Consider the following 20,259-nt stretch of genomic DNA (forward strand, 5'->3'; position numbering starts at 1 on the left):
CGCCATAGTTTTCAACTTACTGTCCATAATCTCTGCAGCGCGACAAATCTCAACCGCCATTGCCAATGTGAGGTCTTTTTCTCTAAGCAGGCGGCGTCTCGCGCCCTCATCAGTTATTCCAAGAACAAGCCTGTCTCTTATAAGCTTATAAGGTTCCATATTCACATGTTGCCGCTTTTTCTCTCAGTCTCGTAACAAATGCATCAATAGTCTCACCCTCCTCTTGTCTAAGATTTCCAAAGACGTACCTCTCGAAGATGACATTTTTAGTGGGTGTAAAGTAGTCTTCAAGTGCTTCCAATATGGCTTTTACGTGTTTCTGCTGGTCTTGTGTGAGACCCAGGTTGTGCTTGTATAAGTGTCGGCCCTCGCTGCCCATTAACCGTCTTAGTTTTGCCGCTTGCACGTCAGCATCTTTCTCACATAGTCGCGGTAGCCAGCAAGTAATCGTCAAACTCTGCTCGAAAACTTGCCCAATTGCTGCTCAGGTCACCAGACATCTTCATCGGCTCCGGTGGCGGAATGGACGATGCCATATTACAGTCACGATGTTATGGCTAATGTTAACTGGTTTGCCGTGAACTTAACTTTCCAGTAAACAAACAAAACGCGTCGCGTTAGCGATGGGCTACATAAGCTCACTTTTGGTTTCTAATCTATCTGACACCATGTTGCAAGTAGGTGAATAAGGACGCTACACATACAGTGTGTTAAGATCCGTGTATTTATATATTGCCGAACTCAGATGCTCACGCAGCACACAACTGCTGACTTCCTGTTACATGTTAACATACCCAAGTTTTCCACAAGGTGGAGCTGCTGTCTAGGCAGTACAACAGGATACCCTGTAACAGTTGCTTTCAGTTAAAACAGCTCAAACATGCATATTTGTCTGGGACTAGCTTAAACCTCCACTATGTAAAACCGGGGGGAAATTATTTATATCCTGTGCCTCTCTGCAATCATAAATTCTGAGCAATTTCACGACTGTGACAAATAATTTTGCACCATTTAAGGGCAGAACTGAAGGGCAAGACCTCTCTGTTAAATTATGGCTGATGCATGAGACCATGCTTATTAATCCATTAAAAACATGCATAACATTGTCCAGCATGTTTACAGAGATATTAAATGTGCTAAGTGAGAATGAACAGACACAAGACATGAGACAGCAGGCATATGCTAATTAACACGACTCGAGCGGGGCATGAGCTCAATTAGCCCAGACACCCAGCTGAGGAAATGAAAAAATTACAAACTTGACCACAATTTTACCCAATGTTCTCTCTTTCCTAAAGCACACTTTTCAGTGTCTCCTTCTAGACAGAACTGTGCTTCCTGTACAGGCAGCTCAGGAAAACAACCCAGGTTTACATTTAAATTGGCTTCTCCAGTAAAATGCATGACAGCAGGAGAGATCTGTGCCAAGTTGACTTCTTACTTTTTCTTCTCTTGTCAGTTGTGGATTTGCTAAAATATGCAAATGTAAAGTTTGAATATTTCTGCCCAATTTGTCTCTGTTCTCTTTATTCCCCTCAAGCACCGCATCTACCTCCTGATGGCAGTCCAGATTTATAAAACACCCATTTTGCCCAGTGAATGACATTGCATAGCAGACTCCGTTATGTCCATGTCAGGGTTCTGTCACTTCGGTCTGTTTATTCTTGGCTTGGTGACAAAGCTCTAACACTCCTGTTGTCTTGTCTTGGTTAGCATGTGGTTTCAAGTTCGCTCAGGCCGTACACTCTTCTGTCCGCGTGTGTTTTGTGTTCGGAGTAGCACGCGTTTTTTATTTATTTAGCCTGCTCCCCCCTGGCCTGATCCTGTTACCATGTCCAATCCTGCCTTTTCCAGATGCTGTTCTTATTCTCCCCCATGCAGTACTTTTTGTTTGTTTAGTTTTTTTTGTCCCCAAAAAAAAGCCTTTTTGTTTTTGCATCTCCGAGTTCTCGCCTCATCTCACAACCCCCAACTTTGACAGTAGAGAGGAAAATAATATTTACATTTACATTTATTCATTTAGCTGACGCTTTTATCCAAAGCGACTTACAATTGCTATATTTCAGAGGTCGCACGCCTCTGGAGCAGTTAGGGGTTAAGTGTCTTGCTCAGGGACACATTGGTGTCTCACAGTGGATTCGAACCCGGGTCTCTCACACCAAAGGCATGTGTCTTATCCACTGCGCCATCACCACCGGTATATGGTATTCCAATTGATATTTTTCTGGCCTTTACATATATTGATAAAATATGAATGGGTTTATGTAAAAATCAAAATCGAAACTTAATAAAAGATGCATTACGTTTGCTAATCGTTACAACAGTGGCATTTAACTTACTGTATATGAACAACTGTTCCCTTTCAGTCGCTCACGTTCGACGTGACGTCGACGTGGCGACGTAATGGGATCACTTCAGGGAGCCCTATCAACTTCGAGTGTCTGCAGAACAAGCCAATGAACGATGGCGTGTGTGAAAAGCGTCATGCGCCCCGTCCCGCAGCGCGGGTATAAACAGGAAGCGGGCGCACGCACTCATTGTCTTTCGCTTCGGACTGCTTCAAAGGAAAGAAAATACCCTGTTCCAGTGCTGGTGTGACGGTGCTTTCAGCGGTGGCCACGAGCCTTACAGCTCACAACTGCAGTTTTCACAGCATACTTTGTGTGTGTCTGTGTATGTGTCGGTCTCAGTGGGCGTTCCACTTTGAGTGTGTACCCCGATTACACCGCGGCTATCCCTGGGTGCTTCAGCACTAAGATAGTTGTTTTTTTTTCTATATTTTTTGTTTTCAACTAAAAGAGCAACACAAGCGTGAACCTGTGTCCTTTTCAGGATGTCATTCCGCTTGTGCGTTTCTGGGTGCGGTCGTTCCCTGGCGCCAGCAGACGCCACAATTGTGGTCTCTCGTGTTTGGGCGTTCAGCACGCTGAGGCAGCTTTTGTGAATAGCTCATGTTCTCATTGCGGGAATATGACTATGGCAGCGCTAAGATTGAGACTCCCTTACCTCAAGGGAGGTGCAGTCCCCTCGCCAATGCCCAGATCTAGTTTTTTATTCTGGACCTCAGAATAAACCTACTTTTGCTGATGGTCAGGGTGATCTGAGGATTACCGTGAGGGCTTCCCTGCCAAGGCAATCTCCACGGGCCCCTCACGCCTCTCAAGCGCTGCCGCCGTTGGAGCTTCCAAAGGAACGCGCTGGTCCTCCTCATGGACGACCAGCCGTGTCCTTTGGGGCCCCACCTGACGATCAGATGTTGATCGCAGCATCGGAGGGGGAGCTTCAGTCCTCTGGAGATGTAGACTCGGCTGTGTTACCCCCTTCCGGGAGTGTGGCGTTGCCTGAGTCAGATCCAGAATGGGCGGCTATGCTTTCCCGGGCCGCCGAGAAGGTCGGGCTTGCGTGGAACCCTCCACCACGTCCCGAAGCCGTCCTAGTGGCTCCTCCCTTCTTACCACCCTTGACGGCGGAAGGGGTATGTGGATATCCCGCTGGTGGAGCGTGCCGTCGCAATGCAATTGTGTCCGGTTTCCGCTTGCCCCTGGCGGGGCAATCCGCGCCTCCCATCCAGGGCATGTAAGTTCTCGTCCGGTCTCACAGCGAAGGCTTACAGAGCCTGTGGACAGGCTGCTTCCGCCCTCCATGCCATGGCGCTTCTGCAGGTCCACCAGGCCCAGGCGCTCATGGACATGGAGCTCCGGGAGCTCCATGTGGCAACCGACCTCACTCTCCGAGCGACGAAGGAAACCGCACGTTCAGTTGGTCAGGCGACGTCCACCTTGGTGGTCCAGGAGCGCCACCTCTGGCTCAACCTGGCGGATATGAGGGACACCGATAAATATCGGTTCCTGGATGCCCCTCTTTCCCAGGTTGGGTTCGCGTCCAGGCCGCTGCCAAACCAGGAGGCAAGCGCAGGAGCAAACGACCCTGAAACGTTTCAACGCCAGCGAGCAGCAGTGGCTGTGTTCCGGACGCACTGACGCCTCCGCACACTCACTCTGCCCTTCGACGGAAGCAGGTAAGTGTTGCACCACACACCCTGACCCCACTCCGGGCCGCTATGCCATCCGAGTCGAGTCCCTGCATTCCGCCGCGCTGCCCCACCCCGGGTACGTCTGTGGTGCCGTTGTTCCCGCTTGCGCGGTGTCTGGGAGCCTGGCTAGCGCTTCCCAGCCCGTCTCGCTGGCTCATCCGTACTGTCAGACTCGGCTATGCGATTTAGTTCGCCTGGCGTCCCCCTGTGTTCAGGGGCATTCTGTTAACCCGTGTTTTGGCGAAGGACGCGATCGAGCCGGTCCCTCCAGCCGATATGAAGACCGGCTTCTACAGCCCGTACTTCATTGTACCCAAGAAAGGCGGTGGGTTCCGGACAATCTTGGACCTGCGTGTCCTGAACCGGTCCCTTCACAGGCTGCCGTTCAAGATGCTTACGCAGAGACTCATTTTCAAATGCATCCGTCCCCAAGATTGGTTTGCAGCGATCGACCTGAAGGATGCGTACTTTCATTTCGATTCTCCCTCGACACAGACCGTTTCTTCGCTTTGCGTTCGAGGGACGGGCATATCAGTACAAAGTCTTACCCTTCGGGCTGGCCCTGTCGCCCCGTGTCTTCAAGAAAGTCGCGGAGGCGGTCATTGCTCCCATGTGCGACCGTGGTGTTCGCATTCTCAACTACCTCGACGACTGACTTATTCTCGCCCAGTCGAGAGAGCAGTTGTGCGAACACAGGGACATGGTGCTCAATCACCTCAGCCACCTAGGGCTTCGGGTCAACTGGGAAAGGAGCAAACTCACCCCCGGGCAGAGGATCTCTTTTCTCGGTATGGAGTTGGACTCGATCAACATGACAGCGCGCCTCACAGAGGCCCGCGTCCAGTCAGTGCGTCCACGCAGAACAGAGGCACCACTGAAACTGTTTCAGACGCTCCTGGGGCATATGGCATCTGCAGCCGCGGTCACGCCGCTCGGATTGCTTCATATGAGGCCGCTCCAACACTGGCTCCACAATCGAGTCCCGAGATGGGCGTGGCAGAGCGGCTCGTGCCGGGTGACTCTGCACTGTCGCCAAACTCTTAGCTTGTGGTCGGACCCTTCGTTCCTGCGGGCAGGTGTTCCCCTAGAACAAGTGTCCAGGCACTCTATGGTAACCACGGATGCCTCTGCCACCTGCTGGGGGGCCACGTACAACGGGCATGCAGCTTCAGGTCTGTGGATGGGGCCTCAACTGCAGTGGCACATCAACTGCCTCGAGTAGTTAGCAGTACATATTGCTCTGGGCCACTTCAAAACGCCGCTACTAGGCAAGCATGTACTGGTCCGTACGGACAGCACTGCGACCGTTGCGTACATCAACCGTCAAGGTGGTCTACACTCCCGCCGGATGTCACAACTCGCCCGCCATCTCCTCCTTTGGAGTCAGAAGCATCTGAGGTCGCTTCGTGGCGTTTATATTCCGGGCCTGCTCAACCATGCAGCCGACGGCAGCGGGCGCTACCGGGAGAATGGCGACTCCATCCCCAGGTGGTCCAGCTGATTTTCAGGCGCTTCGGGACCGCACAGGTAGATCTGTTTGCCGCCCCGGACACGTCTCACTGCCAGTTGTTCTATTCATTTAGCTTCAGAGAGCTATCGATGTAAACACCCAAGTTTTTAACACGTTCTTTAACATGTATTGAGAGTGGGCCGGAATTTAACTCCGCTGAGCTCCTTATTCTTCTGGACCCGCATACTACAATCTCAGTCTTATTTTCATTCAGATATAGAAAGTTCGAGGCCAGCCATGATTTAAGTTCAGACAGCCAGGACATTAGAGGCTCCAGGCTACTTCCATTTATTAATGGTAGGAACATTTGCAAGTCGTCTGCATAGCAATGAAATGCAATGTCATACCTCCTAAAAATATCTCCCAATGGCAGCATGTAAAGTGAAAAAAAGTGTTGGGGCCAGGATAGAGCCTTGTGGCACACCGCATATCAGTAGTGTAGAACTTGATGTATACTGGCCGAATCTCACTGCCATGCTTCTTTCAGTCAGGTATGACCTAAACCAATTTAGGGCCTTCCGCTGAATCCCTATATATTCCTCTAACCGCGACAGCAACACCGCGTGATCTAGTGTATCGAAGGCTGAGGTTAAATCTAATAAAACTAACACTGCTGAATCACCCGAATCCACTGTCATCAATAAATCATTGAACACTTTTTCAAGGGCAGTCTCTGTAGAATGAAGCCTCTTAAAACCAGACTGGTAAACTTCACCAATCTTATTCTGTTCTAAATAAACCTGTAATTTGGCTTGCTTAGTTGGGGACATTTAATATTCAATAATATTATTGATCTGCCTTACTTAAGGTGGACGTTGACGCAATTTTCTTTTAGAAACAAACTCTGTTATATTATTTTCATGTTATCACTGTGAAGCTGCTTTGATACAATCTGTATTGTAAAAAGCGCTATATAAATATAGGTGACTTGACTTGACTTGACTTAATTGATTGAGGACCACTTTTTCTAAAATTTTTGACATAAATGAGAGATGCGAGACCAGTCTAAAATGATTCAGGTCAGTTGGATCTAAATTAGTTTTTTTTAACACGGGTTTCACAAAAGCCTGTTTCAGCATGTTAGGAAAAATACCTGTATCTAAACTTTTATTCACAATCTGAAGAATACTAGAAGAAGGTCCAACAGCCTCAATATTTTCTTTCAGGAACCATGGAGGAACCATGTCTATAGCTGACCCGGTGGGTTTCAGGTTACTTATTACTTTTCAGCTGCTAAGACTGTTGTCTGTGTAAAAAGGTTTAAAAAGTAATTGTTCATTTGTGGGATAATTCCTCTAAGATTCTCAATCTTTGTTTTAAATGAAGTAAGAAAATTCTCAGAATATCAATGGGGTCAGATTGAGATTTAATTGGGGAGGGTTTAAAACTGTATTTATAATATTAAATAATGTCCTCGGATTGTTACCATTTTTTTCTATTATCCTATTATCCGGTCCTAACTTTATGCTGTTTAATATTTTGAGGAGCCACTGCATCTAACACATCTTTACAGGTTGAATGCAGCCAATACAGGTGTTCATCGACACCCATATCCTGAAAACCAGAGTCAGACACCTTGCAAACCTCATTGAACTTAGCGATAAATTCTGTACCAGTCTTTGATGAAAACCTGCGAAAACATTGCAGAGATTCTACAGGATTGACGAAACAGCATGAGATAAGAATATTAAACAAAATAGGTTTATGGTCCGAAATAGCATGTTCCTTTAATTCTAAGCCTTCAGTAGAGAGACCATGTGTTAATACCAGATCTAGAGTATGTCCGTACATATGAGTCGGACCATTAACTATTTGGGTTAGATCAAAAGAATCAATCAGGTTTAAAAAGTCCTTTGTCATCACATTTTCTGGGCAGCAGACATGTATATTAAAATCACCTAAAATAAGTAATTATCAAATTTTGAAAACAAAACTCCAAGGAAGTCCCCAAATTCATTAATAAAATGTTTCTGTGCTTTTGGAGGCCTATAAATAATAGCAATGGAAACTGGATTTCCAATGTCGTTCAAATGATCCGCATTCTTCAGTTGCTATTAATCTGCAATTAAATTTCTCTTTGAATATAGAGACCAGTCCTCCTCCTTGACCCGATGAACGAGGGGTGTTGAAAAACTTACAGTCCCGTGGTATTAGTTCAGAGAAAGGACTCATGTCCCCACTTGCAATCCACGTCTCCGTAATAAACATAAAATCTAGGCCATGCGCAATAAGAAAGTCATTTAAAATAAATGTCTTATTCATCACTGACCTCGCATTGATCAAGCCGATTTTCAGTTTTATGTTCTCCTCACGATGAACACATCTCCTCTGGTTTCTTCCAAGGGCAAGTTTGAGCTTAACCGTGAAACCACTTCACGGTCTGTGTATGTGGACAGAAAGCAAAGCCTCAGGACCTCAGATCAGCTCTTCGTCTGTTACGGAGGCCTGCAGAAGGGAAAGGCTGTCTCCAAGCAGAGGATGGCCCACTGGATAGTGGATGCCTTGCCTGCTCGGGTTGAGAGCTCACTCCACTAGGGGTGTCGCTTCTTCTTGGGCGCTGGCACACGGCGCCTCGCTGACAGACATCTGAAGAGCTACGGGCTGGGCGAAACCTAACAGGTTCGCATGGTTTTATAGTTTACTTGTTGAGCCGGTTTCTTCCTGTGTGCTTGCTTCATCCAGCCGGTAACACCGAAGTTCACTCTCTAGTGTCGGCTTGCTGCGCCACTCCCCTCCACATGGAGCGGATCCGTGCTCTTCTTTGCTCCAGTCGAGTTTCCCACTCAAGCGAACCCTGTAGAGTTCCTCCGCACCCCTTTGGCAGTCAGACGTTGCGGAGCGTCTGACGCCAGGCCTAGTGCTTGTATGCTTCTGTAACTTGTGCTAGGCTGGGTTCCATATGTGGTGCTCCCTGCGGCGATCCCATATGCGTATTCTTCCACGATCGGCTCCCTGCGGTGAGCCCGTGTCTTTCCATTGGCAGAGTCCGCTCTGCCGTCACTGCCTGGTGTTGCCTCCTCCTTCTCAGGCTGGAGCCACCCCAGTGACATTCCATATGTTGCACTGCCCTCCGGCCAGTCCATATGTGTATTCTCCACATGTTACCTCCCTTCAGGCAGGATGTGGCTTCCGCAGTGTCCCTGCCGCAAAGGCACGCTTTCCCAGTGTTATCCAAAGAGTTCCACTGTGTGGGTATAACGGAAGAGCAGTGAACTCCCTCTACGCAGGTCTTCCGCCCCAGCCAGATGGGGGTCTGAGAGTCTTCCGTAGGGCGCTGGATGTGGCAGCAACCGCAGCGTTTTCCATGGGATCCCATTACGTCACCACGTCGAACGTGAGCGACTGAAAGGGAACGTCTCGGTTACTAATGTAACCCTTGTTCCCTGAAGGAGGGAACGGGAGACGTGACGTCCCGTTGCCACAGTTGCTGACCATCGCTGTACGGCCGTCTCTATCTCGGCTCCTCAGCGAAAAACAATGAGTGCGTGCGCCCGCTTCCTGTTTATGCCCGCGCTGCGGGGCAGGGCGCATGCCGCTTTTCACGCACGCCAACGTTCATTGGCCCGTTCTGTAGACACTCGAAGTTGATAGGGCTCCCTGAAGTGATCCCATTACGTCGCCACGTCGACGTCATGTCTCCCGCTCCCTCCTTCAGGGAACGAGGGTTACATTAGTAACTGAGACGATATCTATCATGGATGCAGCATCATGCAAAAGCTTAAATTTCAGCTGATTTTTTTTCGCAGGTGTATGTCACCCATGATTAATTCATTCCATGTATTATTGTTGAATTATTCATTTAATTTATTTTCTTGGTGTCAACATCTGTCATGATTCTAGTCTGTTTTCCCGTCTTGTTCCATGTTTAGCAGCTCCCCGTTAAGTTTAATGTTTATTAGTCTCCCCAGGTGTTTCTTATTACCCACGCCCTCTTGTTATCTTGTTTAGCTTGTCTGCCTCTGTATTTAAGCCCTGTGTCTAGTTCCAGTCTTTGTCAGTTCTTAACGTTGTTTGTTTTGAGTCTGAGTTTGAGTTTAATAAAAGAATGCTGCACGTGGATCTTGTTTCCTCCTCTGCTTCAACCAACCGTGACAATGTCAAAGTGAGTAGAATTTGTCTAAGTATCTGTATTCCAGTGGATTTTCAATGGAGCTAAAATTTAATACTGATGAAAAATCTAAATTAGATTAGATGCTTTACAGTTTATATTAGTATATTAATACTATATTAGTGCTGTACTGTATCTTTATCTTAAGCTAAGTGTATTTCAACTGTCATATTCTGTTATATTCAGCAAAAAAAAAAAAAGCATTTTAGTAAAGTGCGCTGTCTGATCATTTGATCTCAACATGGCTACCACCATGAGGGTCTATATTAAATCAAACTTGAGACTTTTTAAGAACAGGACAAATAAAACAAATTAATGGTAACATCCTAAACAAAATGTACTGTAATGGTAACATCCTAAACAAAATGTACTGTAATACTGTTTTCGACAAAAAGCAAAACGTTTTGTAAAATGCTAAACCCCACATTTCAGCCTTTAAAACTTTTTTTTTTTTAAGAAAAAGGATGAGTCAAAATTGTGTGTACACACACAGAAAAAAAAAACCTCATCTTCCTCATAATAGTTTTTATACGGTACAAATTGTATTTTCTATAACCCTACCCCTAAACCTACCCATCAAAGAAAACTTTCTGCACTTTTACAATTTAAAAAAACTCATTCTGTATAATTATAAGCTTGTTTCCTCAAGGGTACCTCAATTTAGGTCCCCGCAGTGACATGAGTCCCCATGAGTATGTGTGCATTCAAGCTGAAGTTTCCATGCACCGGGATAGAAAAACATGCAAACGCATACATGCACGTCTGTAATAATATATAATATGTATATAATATATGGATCCTATATAGGATTTTCAGTTACTATTGTAAACATTCATATTTGGCTCCTCTACTCCTGACATCATATCAGTTACAATGTCAGAATACACACAGTCCAACCTGCATCATCATCACATGAAACAGCGCCTTGAGAGCGGACTAACTGCGGGAAGATAAGTGATGAGGTATTTTGCCAATATTTTTTTAAAATATTGTTTATCATGCATAAATGGCATTTCTGTGTGCAACGAACAGTTAAGCTAATCATTTGATGACTGACTGTAATTTGCGAGTGAGTTTTTTTTACCCATCTTCAATTATAGCTCGCTATAATTAACAACAATTACGTATCATCATTAAAACGTAATTACAATGCCTAGTAATTTGTTGAGTTACAGACAGCAGTCAATAAGGCAATAGCAACATTAGCGAATAGCACAGACGACACTTGCCAAAGGTTGCAGCCCAGAAACGTTCCAAGCACAGCAATAGAATTATAAAATAAGAAAATACAGGCAGAGGACAATATCTGCATCTATCTCATACTCTCTTGAGTAGGTACTTTAAAATTATTTCACAACTGCTAAAAAAGGTGCGTTCTACATTAGCCCAAGCGGGAACCTTCCGGTCTCTTTCTTGAGTCCAATACAGAAGTGACTTCAACTGCAATCGACTGGCTGCTAGACACAGGCTGCAAAAGAGTGTCAATATACCACCCCCCCCCCCCCCCCCAGAACAAAATATGTTTACAGTCTGGTAAAAAAAAAAAACGGTTTTGGTTTATACACCTAATTTTTCCTTTCATGACAACTGTGAGGGGGGTGATTTTTTTTTTTTTTTATAACTCATTCGTTTAAATTATATCAAGCCTTAAAGTTCTGCATAATTAAGAGCGTGGCCACTTGAGTGACAGGTGGATTGTCACTACTAGCAGTTTGTCTGCTGTCTGTTAGCCGTCACGTCACCTCAGCTCACCTCCCGCCTCTTTGCCCATTTTTGCTTATCCGGGACTGATGCGCGACCAAGATGGCGCTGGCCGGCTCTGCCCACTTTGGGGTTTAAAAATGCTCTTCAGAAACCTACAGGTGACGTCACGGACACTACGTCCATATTTTTTTTACAGTCTATGCATTAACCATGTTGACTTTATCATGCGACCTACCAGCATCAGTTGCTTCACTTCAATGCCATTCACAAATCCTCTCCCGTGGCTAATAGGATAGTGTCCTTCGTATGCGCACTCAGCATCTCGCTGGAAGTAATAGGTCATCCAGGTACTTTTTGCCTACTCTTTTAGCAGTACTGTGAATTCGGACATACTTGTCACATAGTCTGTTTATACAGTAGGAAAGTATGCTATTTCGGATGCAGCCAAGGTCTTTGTAGACACAAACACCACGACACATTTCTAGTGGATCATAAGTAATGACTGTGAGGTATCATTTTTGTATGAGCCTATACTTTGTTTTGTTTTTTTAGAAAAATCCTGCATATTGCACCGTTTAAACAGCAGACTGGTTGAATGAAAATGCAAATTCACTATCTGACAGTAGGTGGTGCTTATGGAACAGAAGAAATACCCCTGGTAACCCCTATATACAAAGCAGTTGCGCTTCATCAACCGTAGATCATAAGCACTCGGCAATTGCCTGGCACAAATCTGCGCCATTCACTGATTGCAAACTGCTCTGAAACCATGAGCCTGTAGAACGTGCAACATTGTCATGCATTTACTTTGAAACATGCAGCGTTCCCATTTAATTAAATCATAGCCTTTTGAAGTTTAATAATCAATCACATTAGGCCATTTCACTTTTCCTGTGTTTCTGTCCCAAATTTAAGACCTCTTGAAATTATAATAAATGTATAAAATTTTCATATTCAATTTAAGACCTGAGGCAACCTGCTTAATGTGGCCGGCTCATATTAATCTTTAAAAATATATTTTGAAGAATGTTGTAACTGTTGGTTTTCATACAGTTGAACATCAATAGGGTCCAAAGCAACACTGAGAAAGATAGGTTTGGAACAACATGAAGGTGAGTAGCGTGAACCATCTCTTTAATGTTACACACTATTTAACATTTTATTTAAAGGGACACTTCACCCATTTGCATTAAGCTTTGTATTGTTAGAAACCCAGTCATATATTATAATGATCGTGGATTTTTCCTTTATTTTTCCCTGAGATGGGAGAAATAAGGGTTTAAGTGTTTTACTTCCTGCTTATTATGACGTAAAAATCGTAATTTTGCGTCATAATAAGCAGGAAGTCACATTTCATTGAAAAGTGTAGAGACTACAAACACCAGCTCCTCATTTATTCAGGGGGAGGGGCCCACTCACGCTACAGACCTATTACAGATCAGTGGGTGGGACTTCACTTGCCGAAACTAATAGCAATATCCACCATCATTAGGGTTGGAGATGAACTGTGCTGGACAGTTGATCGGCAGGAGCAGGATTGGGCACCCCTGACCTAGAATATCAAAATCGAATGCTGGTGGTAGATCCTTTTCCTATTTAGCACCTAAACTTTCGAACAGTCTTCCTAACAGTGTCCGATCCAATCTGACTTCTGACCTGTAATGCTGCCTGAATCATAATCATACACTGTTCGTTCGTTGGCCAGAGGAGAACTGGCCCCCGACTGAGCCTGGTTTCTCCCAAGATTTTTTTAAAAAAGGTGACTTGACTGGATTTGACTAAACTGCCCAATGTATCCAGTAAAATAGTTTGATAGTACATTCTGCTTACCTTCAATAGCAAAGGGTTTACCAACTGTCAGCAGCTTGCAGTCGGCATCAATGGACACCTCATAATCCAGCAGGGCTTTGTCCATGATAAAAGCATCAAGTTGAGGCGGATCTGTCCTTCACAACATAAAAAGAGGGGGGGCTACAAAACTACACACACAGGCAAGCACATTAGACATGCACAGTATGATTCCTGTGCAAATGGAACACAGGCATCATTTGTCTAAGCTAAATGTTCATAAACTGCAGTGGAGGCCATAAATCAGCAGCTACGCTAAACCACATGCAAGCTGAATAGAGCCCGAAAAGGACTTTTAATGGATTGTGACACCTTAAGGGCATGGGTCCACCCTTACTTAATTTAATGATTAAGAAAAAGATGTCATTTATCAAAAAGTTCAACCAGCAGCAAATTTGAAATTAAACATATTTAGTAGCACTTTTGGCTGATAATAACATTTCTTTTCCCACACATTTTATCAGTGTAATCCCAATCTGGCAAATCAAAATGATTATTGACAAATGAAAACATTTTACCACCAGTATATTCTTTTAAATATATTTTTTTCTTAATAGAGTGCAAATAAAACTGCATATAAACACCATCAAAGGGCAAAAACATACATACTGTGGCATACATTTGAAAATCAAATATTTCAGAAATGAATTGCTTTGCTGGTTCATTGCGCTACATATGGTCACTGATACCTCTGATCCTCTTCTCAAAATTAAAAAATGATTAAAGTGTTTTCAGCCAATTTAAGTACTTTATGGATCTTTGACTCTTTGAAGACGTTTGTCTCTTTTAAGTTTTGCTTCCAGTTACATTCCGAATGATACATCCAAATATTAAATGAAGCAACTTCTATGCCATGATTTCAGACTTAATTCTGGCATCTGTCATACAGACTCAAACATTTACTAAGGAATTATGGAAGGAAGTGAGATGCGCTGACTCTCAAAATGTTAATATTTCTGCTGTTACTTCTAAATTCATCTCTAGTGTGAGTGCAAACTAGGCTAGAAAAAAATCCAGTTACGTGGTTTGCTATCAAACTTGTTAATTAGGTTTTAGATAAAAATCACATAAGAATTTTTAATTCTCCTCCTTTTTTCTATCATAGTTCTCCTCTATTTTTTTTTATAAATGCCCAAAAATTTATCAATATTCAAATAAATAAACAAACAAAAGCACACTCTTCAGAATTTGGTATGTGTGTGACAGACTGTGTCACTGCAGCTGGCAGGAAACAACAAACCGCTCACCTGGCGAGCAGCAGTGAGAGGGAATCTCAGAACTTAGACTCAAATATGCAGAGAAAAAAATGCTTCAGGCAAACACCTCATTTTAATGACAGCATTTTTCAAAAACTGAATTCATTTGGCCGAGATATTGACACCTAGTATTGTCAACCAGTGAGTCACTAGGGAGGATTGATATAGAAAAGACTTGAGATTCAGCATTTTCATTGTAATGAACAGGGTGCAACTGCTGTTTGAATTATTGATAACTATGCACAATTTTTTATTTTTTTTATTCATGTATTGAACATTTCTCTTTGTACAAATAGTGTTTGGCAGTATAACTACACCAGGAGCACTTGCTGCCATCTGCTAGCTGAGTGTATTCTGTTAGGTGAATTGGTCTCTTACTTGAGAGTGGCGACCCCTTCAGGTGTGGTGGGCTCATTGAATTTCCGCATATATTCGTGCATCTCAGGAAAACTCTTTTTCATGTAATCCTCTGCACTGCTTTCCCGAACAGTGCCAAATCGGAATCCCTGAGATGGGTGATGAAGCTGAGACCAAGGGCAAGGAAAAACAGCTAAGTCTTAGATCATAGTGCACTGTTTTAGCTTGCTCTACAGGGTGATATGATGATAAATGCATTTTTACTTTCTTAAATCAATTAATTTGGCAGACAGTGAATAAATTGTATTCAAAGTATCCGTTTTATCAGTTCATGCATTCCTAGGGAATAGCACCCATGACATTAGCATTGTTAGCTCCATGCTCTACTGACTGAGCTATAGGTATGCTCTTTGATAACTTTGATATATACTTTTTAGCATATTGTAAGCATAGAGTATGTTTCAGAACCCAAAAATGTCTTACTAGTCCAGGCACTAGTCTAGTTCTGACATGCCAGTCACTGTGAAGTAATAAGACAAAAGTACTGAAGGACTAGACTTCAGGATAGACATCATGTTTACACTAGAGTCTTTAAAGCAGTGGTTCTCAAACCTGTCGTAGGGACCCCTCACCACTGCACATTTTGTATGTCTCCCTTATCAGACAGACCTAATCCAAGTCTTGCAGTCTGTACTAATGAGCTGATAAGTTGAATCAGGTGTGTTAGATGAGGGAGACATGCAAAATGTGCAGTGGTGAGGTGTCCCTAGGACAGGTTTGAGAACCACTGCTTTAAGGTGCTGTATCAATACCATAAACATGCTGAAAAACAACGCAACAGCCGTTATTCTATTTTGAAATGTGCATTCCGTGTTGGAATGTATGTTTTTGTTTTGGTCTGTGCGATACGGCACGTTGCCAATTACCCAATAGTATTTCGACAACCCAGGTTGCCAGTTGGCCAAAACACAGTGTATTGCAGCTATGGAGACCAAACAAACTGGGTCAGCAGACGACTTCAGATAACCATAAAGTTTGTTACAGACAAACATGAAAGAAATAAAAACAGATTTGGAAAGGGCTTGAAATCAGCTTTAATATGGTATCAAAAACTGTAATAGATAACATTTCATCATGTGATGGGTTTTCCCAGATCGCATCACATAAACACTGATGTCTACGGTAGCGAACTTGATGCTTCAAATAAAGATCGTATTGATTACATCATTACACCAGAAGGTGGCGACAAATGATTGTTAAAAATTGTATTTGTCATTGAATAATTCATTCATGAGATTGGTTAAAAAACCCTGATTCTTCCAGTAATGAAAGTAACTATGCACAAGTCACTGAAGCATTCAGTCAAACCACTAAAAAACCTATCTAATTAAATATTTTTTCTAAATATACTGCAGCAATTAACATTTTGTCAGAACCTCTAGTAAATTACATGTTATTTGTTTAAAAAAATAAAGCATGAATTTCAAAAAAATCCAGAATCGTGCATCTCTAGTATACCGAATTGTCTTACCTTGGCATCATGTATTCCAGAGAGCTCTTCAAAGGTCTTTTCCCCAACCATGACTGCAGCCAGGTTTGCGGTGTAACTTGACAAAACCAGCAAGCAAAATATGGCCCACAGGTTCATCAGGAAACGTCCAGTCCAACACTTGGGCGTCTTACTAGAGACTGTTCGGCCAAAGAGAATGGCGTAGCAGAGGTTGAGGGCTGAGGAATAGGAAAAGACCTTCACACGGTTACGTCCATGAGGCGTCATGCCAAAGGGACTCTTCCATTCGTAGAGGGTGAGGAAGAGTGCTGTAATATGCAGTGCTACAAAGATGCCCATCCACATGGACCAGTGCAATGGCCACATGAATGCTCCAATAGGTGCAGCCGTGTCTTTACTGCGCACAAGTATTCCCAAACTTGTGGAAAAAAATGGACTCGTAAAGTCAATCACTTTACTGCGAGCCGAGTTGATGCTGAAGCTGGTAACAGCCATATCGGCCACCCCGCTCAACAGGTCGCCTACCAACCCCGTCCACTGCCCACCCTTGACTGCACCATATTTTCCGTCCCCAACTATGTACAGGTCAAACTCGAAGTGCATGTCTTCTGCCAGCTTCTCCAGTAGATCAATACAGTATCCATAGCAACACTTGCTGTAATCCGGTGGCAAGAAGCTGCTGTTGCCTTGAGCCCGCTCGGAATATAAGTGGTCCAGTGTTACCGAGCTGTTTGTCCCTGCATCCAGACAGTATTGCCCAGCGGGACAGTTCCCATCCTCATCTACCTCTCGAGTGAACACGAATGGGTGCTCCACCAGAGTGACCACACGCACACGACTCCCCAACACAGGAAAGCCAGCCCGCCATCTACGACCTTCCCTGCCCAACTGGCCCTCCGTGCGCTGCCGAGGGGACGAGCCCTGCCACAATCCCTGCTCCTCTACATCCAACCTACCGCCTTCCCAGCTGCCTACAGTTACCCACGTGGGCTGACCGATAGCATCACGCCGCAGACTCCAGATGTGGACCCTCTGAGAAGTGTGTACACGAGAAAGGTTGCGTTGAACGCTGACAGGGCCAGTCAACCCTACAAAGGATGTATTAGAGAGGAACCTGAGGGGGAAAGAATACAAGTGTCAATTGATCATTGGAAGAGGCCTATATTATTTGGAGAACACTATTTGTTAGCATTCATATTTATGCCGAGTTGCTCGGCTGGAGCAGAACCTTCTGGAAGTATGTAACCTGAAAGCTACCATCTTTGCTCATGGGAACCTTTCGAGCTTGAATTGTAATTTTGAATGGCCATCAGTAAACAAAAATGCTTATGATGTAGCTATGATACCATCATGATCTAATGGGCCCAAGCTAATAAGGCCTGAAAAATTACTCGGGGGGATCCCAGACAAAGACTCTGGTTCACAACTAGACATGTGGGAGTAAGTAACAGGATCGGACACAGGTTAAGCTTGCTTTATCCTCTCCAACAGCAGAGCTGACAGTAAATATAACTGTGGCAGCAGGGGGAAGGCCTGGGAGAGGGATTGCCTAGCTGGACAACTGACACGGTCTGGCATCCGTCACACCATAAACTACAGATGTTGCTTTCAAAGAACAATATATTTGATTGTGAAACCACCTCCCACTCTTCAGAATTACAGCCGCTCAGTCGGCAGCTGCTGCTCTGGTACAGAAGTCAGGTCACTTAAGGAAATGCTTTGACACTGAGCTTGAAAATTAATGTCTGGAGTCAAAAATAATAGATATGACATTTGACAAATGCAGTGCTGGTTAATGAAAAACTGAGTAGAAAAGCTTAATATATAATATGACTCCAAACATTTATCCATAGTTCTACCTGCCACAGAAAGCAAATGGCCCATCTCTGCCAATGACTGACAGTGTGTATCTAAAGGACATGTAATTTACAGCATGTGTGTTTCAGCTCAAATAAGAGAACATGGTGTTATATACTTAAAAGCTCTCTTTGTCTTTGCTCTTACTTTTCTGATCTTTTATACATTGAGAAGAGAGGGGCTATCGTAAGGTAAGATGGGAAAAGATATTGGAACTGATAGAGAAATATGACTTCTATTAATCCAAGTGTGCATTGTAGATGAAGCTACTTAGAAAACGTTGCTAAATTATGTTTTATTAACAAAGTTCGCTAGGAACACGTTCAAATGATCTGTCCATTCACCACAAGAGGAGGCCTATACGTAGCTGACTCACCTATGTTCCTCGTCAATTTTCTGCCACCCGACTCGTAACTCTCGGCTGCTACCTATCCCTCTGGGTTTGAGCCAAATTCTGAGCTCGGAGCCCTCCCCTCGGACAGCACGCCAAAAACAACTACTCTTTTACTCTATCCGATTAATTGTAAGTGTGAACTCATAAATGAATTTAAAGTAGTTAATCTACAGTATAGTCAAGTTACTTTTTTTTAGCTACACTACAAGTTATTAACAAAAGGTTGCTCACTACGATTAACCTACCTCTGTTATTCGATCATATTAATAAACAGCACCATTTAAATAAACATTTTACTATAAAAAGAAAACTAAAATGCAGCACAGACCTTCTGTGAAGCAAAGCCTGTGAAATATTTCTAGAATTGGTTCATTTAAATGAACAATCTGAACTGATTCACTAGAATTAATCAGACATTTCAACACTACACATGAATATTAGTTTTAATCTACTCCCAAATGGTTTGTATTATAATGGACCAATATGATAATCTAGCAAAATATAGGATGATTATTCAATCTATTCGTTATTTCACTAACGCAAAACTCACACTTGGGTACTATGTGGGATAAAACCACAGTTTGACTAATAACTATCTTCTCACTCACTTAACTCCTCAATGTAAGAAAAATGCATGCAAATGCAAAATTATTGATAAAAAAATTAAAATTATTTACTTTTATTGTATTACAATGTGGCCAAAGTCTTGCACGAGCTGCTGAGCTATGTATCACACTCCTGCAGCTATGCCCTCGCAATCGTCCGGTATTATGCTGAATGTTTGGGTCTGATTGGCAGATTTTCAGCCTTATCCTGTTGTGATGAGAGACCCAGGCTTCCCACACAGCCACATTTCACTTCTGTTTGCTGTGAGAGATAAAGTGGTGTGTGGCAGAGTGCTGGCATGATCCACACAAAATGACGGGCCTGCATGGTAGGCGTGTGCCAGAGCTTTTGATAAGAGTGATCCCTCCTCAGGGAAAGGCAACTGAGGGGAAGTCATAAATAAAGCTTAAAGCTCTAAAGCATCTCTGCATTCCAGCTGAGTGTCTGGGCAAACACCAGTAATTTGCCGCAGCAAGAGAAAGTGGCCGTGCACCTGTCCTTAAGCATGACACTAGCTGTCTGGAACATCTCCTCCAGATGGTAGGATGTTCTACTGATGAGTGTTCAGAATAAAACATCAAAGCCGTTTATCCACTAAAAATGTATCACATTTAATAAAGCGAATGTGGCAGTTTTATTCCTGTTTATCAATTATTGATGACTTTTTGAAGAATCGAATTTGTCTATCCAATTATTTATGTATGAAATACCAATTTATTTTTATAATTTAGCACATAAATAGGTGTATGTAGGGGTGGGGCACAACCTATCGCAGGGCTAGTTAGAACACACATAGTTTAAAAGTTTCCACACATGTCAGCATGACAAAACTTAGTATATTTACTAGTTGCCATTTCAAAAATATATAGAGAAACAAATTGCACCAAATTTCAAAAATATTAGGAAGATATCACTGAACATTTATTAAACCACACCAAAAGTGCATTTCCTCCAGAAGTTACTTTTTCATCTCAGTTTTTAGTGTCTATATAAAATGAGACAAATATGCTATTATTTTAATCTTATTTAACAGAATAACACTTTAGTGCTTTGTTTCGGCCCAATTGTGTTCGAAA

The 20,259-nt window shown here is 43.4% G+C and overlaps 1 protein-coding gene across 2 annotated transcripts in view; it reads right to left on the reverse strand.

The window, feature by feature from the left end:
• The window catches only part of grin3bb (glutamate receptor, ionotropic, N-methyl-D-aspartate 3Bb), a 192,260-nt gene that overhangs the window by 44,827 nt on the left and 127,174 nt on the right, over nucleotides 1–20,259 (reverse strand). For both annotated transcript variants that reach the window (XM_077202924.1, XM_077202925.1), the window contains exons 3-5: nucleotides 16,348–17,440; nucleotides 14,838–14,983; nucleotides 13,186–13,301 (exon numbers count right to left, since the gene is read on the reverse strand). In XM_077202924.1, the coding sequence (XP_077059039.1) occupies nucleotides 13,186–13,301; nucleotides 14,838–14,983; nucleotides 16,348–17,440 (1,355 nt within the window). The remainder of the gene's footprint in view (nucleotides 1–13,185; nucleotides 13,302–14,837; nucleotides 14,984–16,347; nucleotides 17,441–20,259) is intronic.

Source organism: Siphateles boraxobius, unplaced genomic scaffold (genome assembly GCF_051911475.1).
Source record: "Siphateles boraxobius isolate OS27281-9 unplaced genomic scaffold, OSU_SipBor_1 5, whole genome shotgun sequence".
Lineage (NCBI taxonomy): Eukaryota > Metazoa > Chordata > Actinopteri > Cypriniformes > Leuciscidae > Siphateles > Siphateles boraxobius.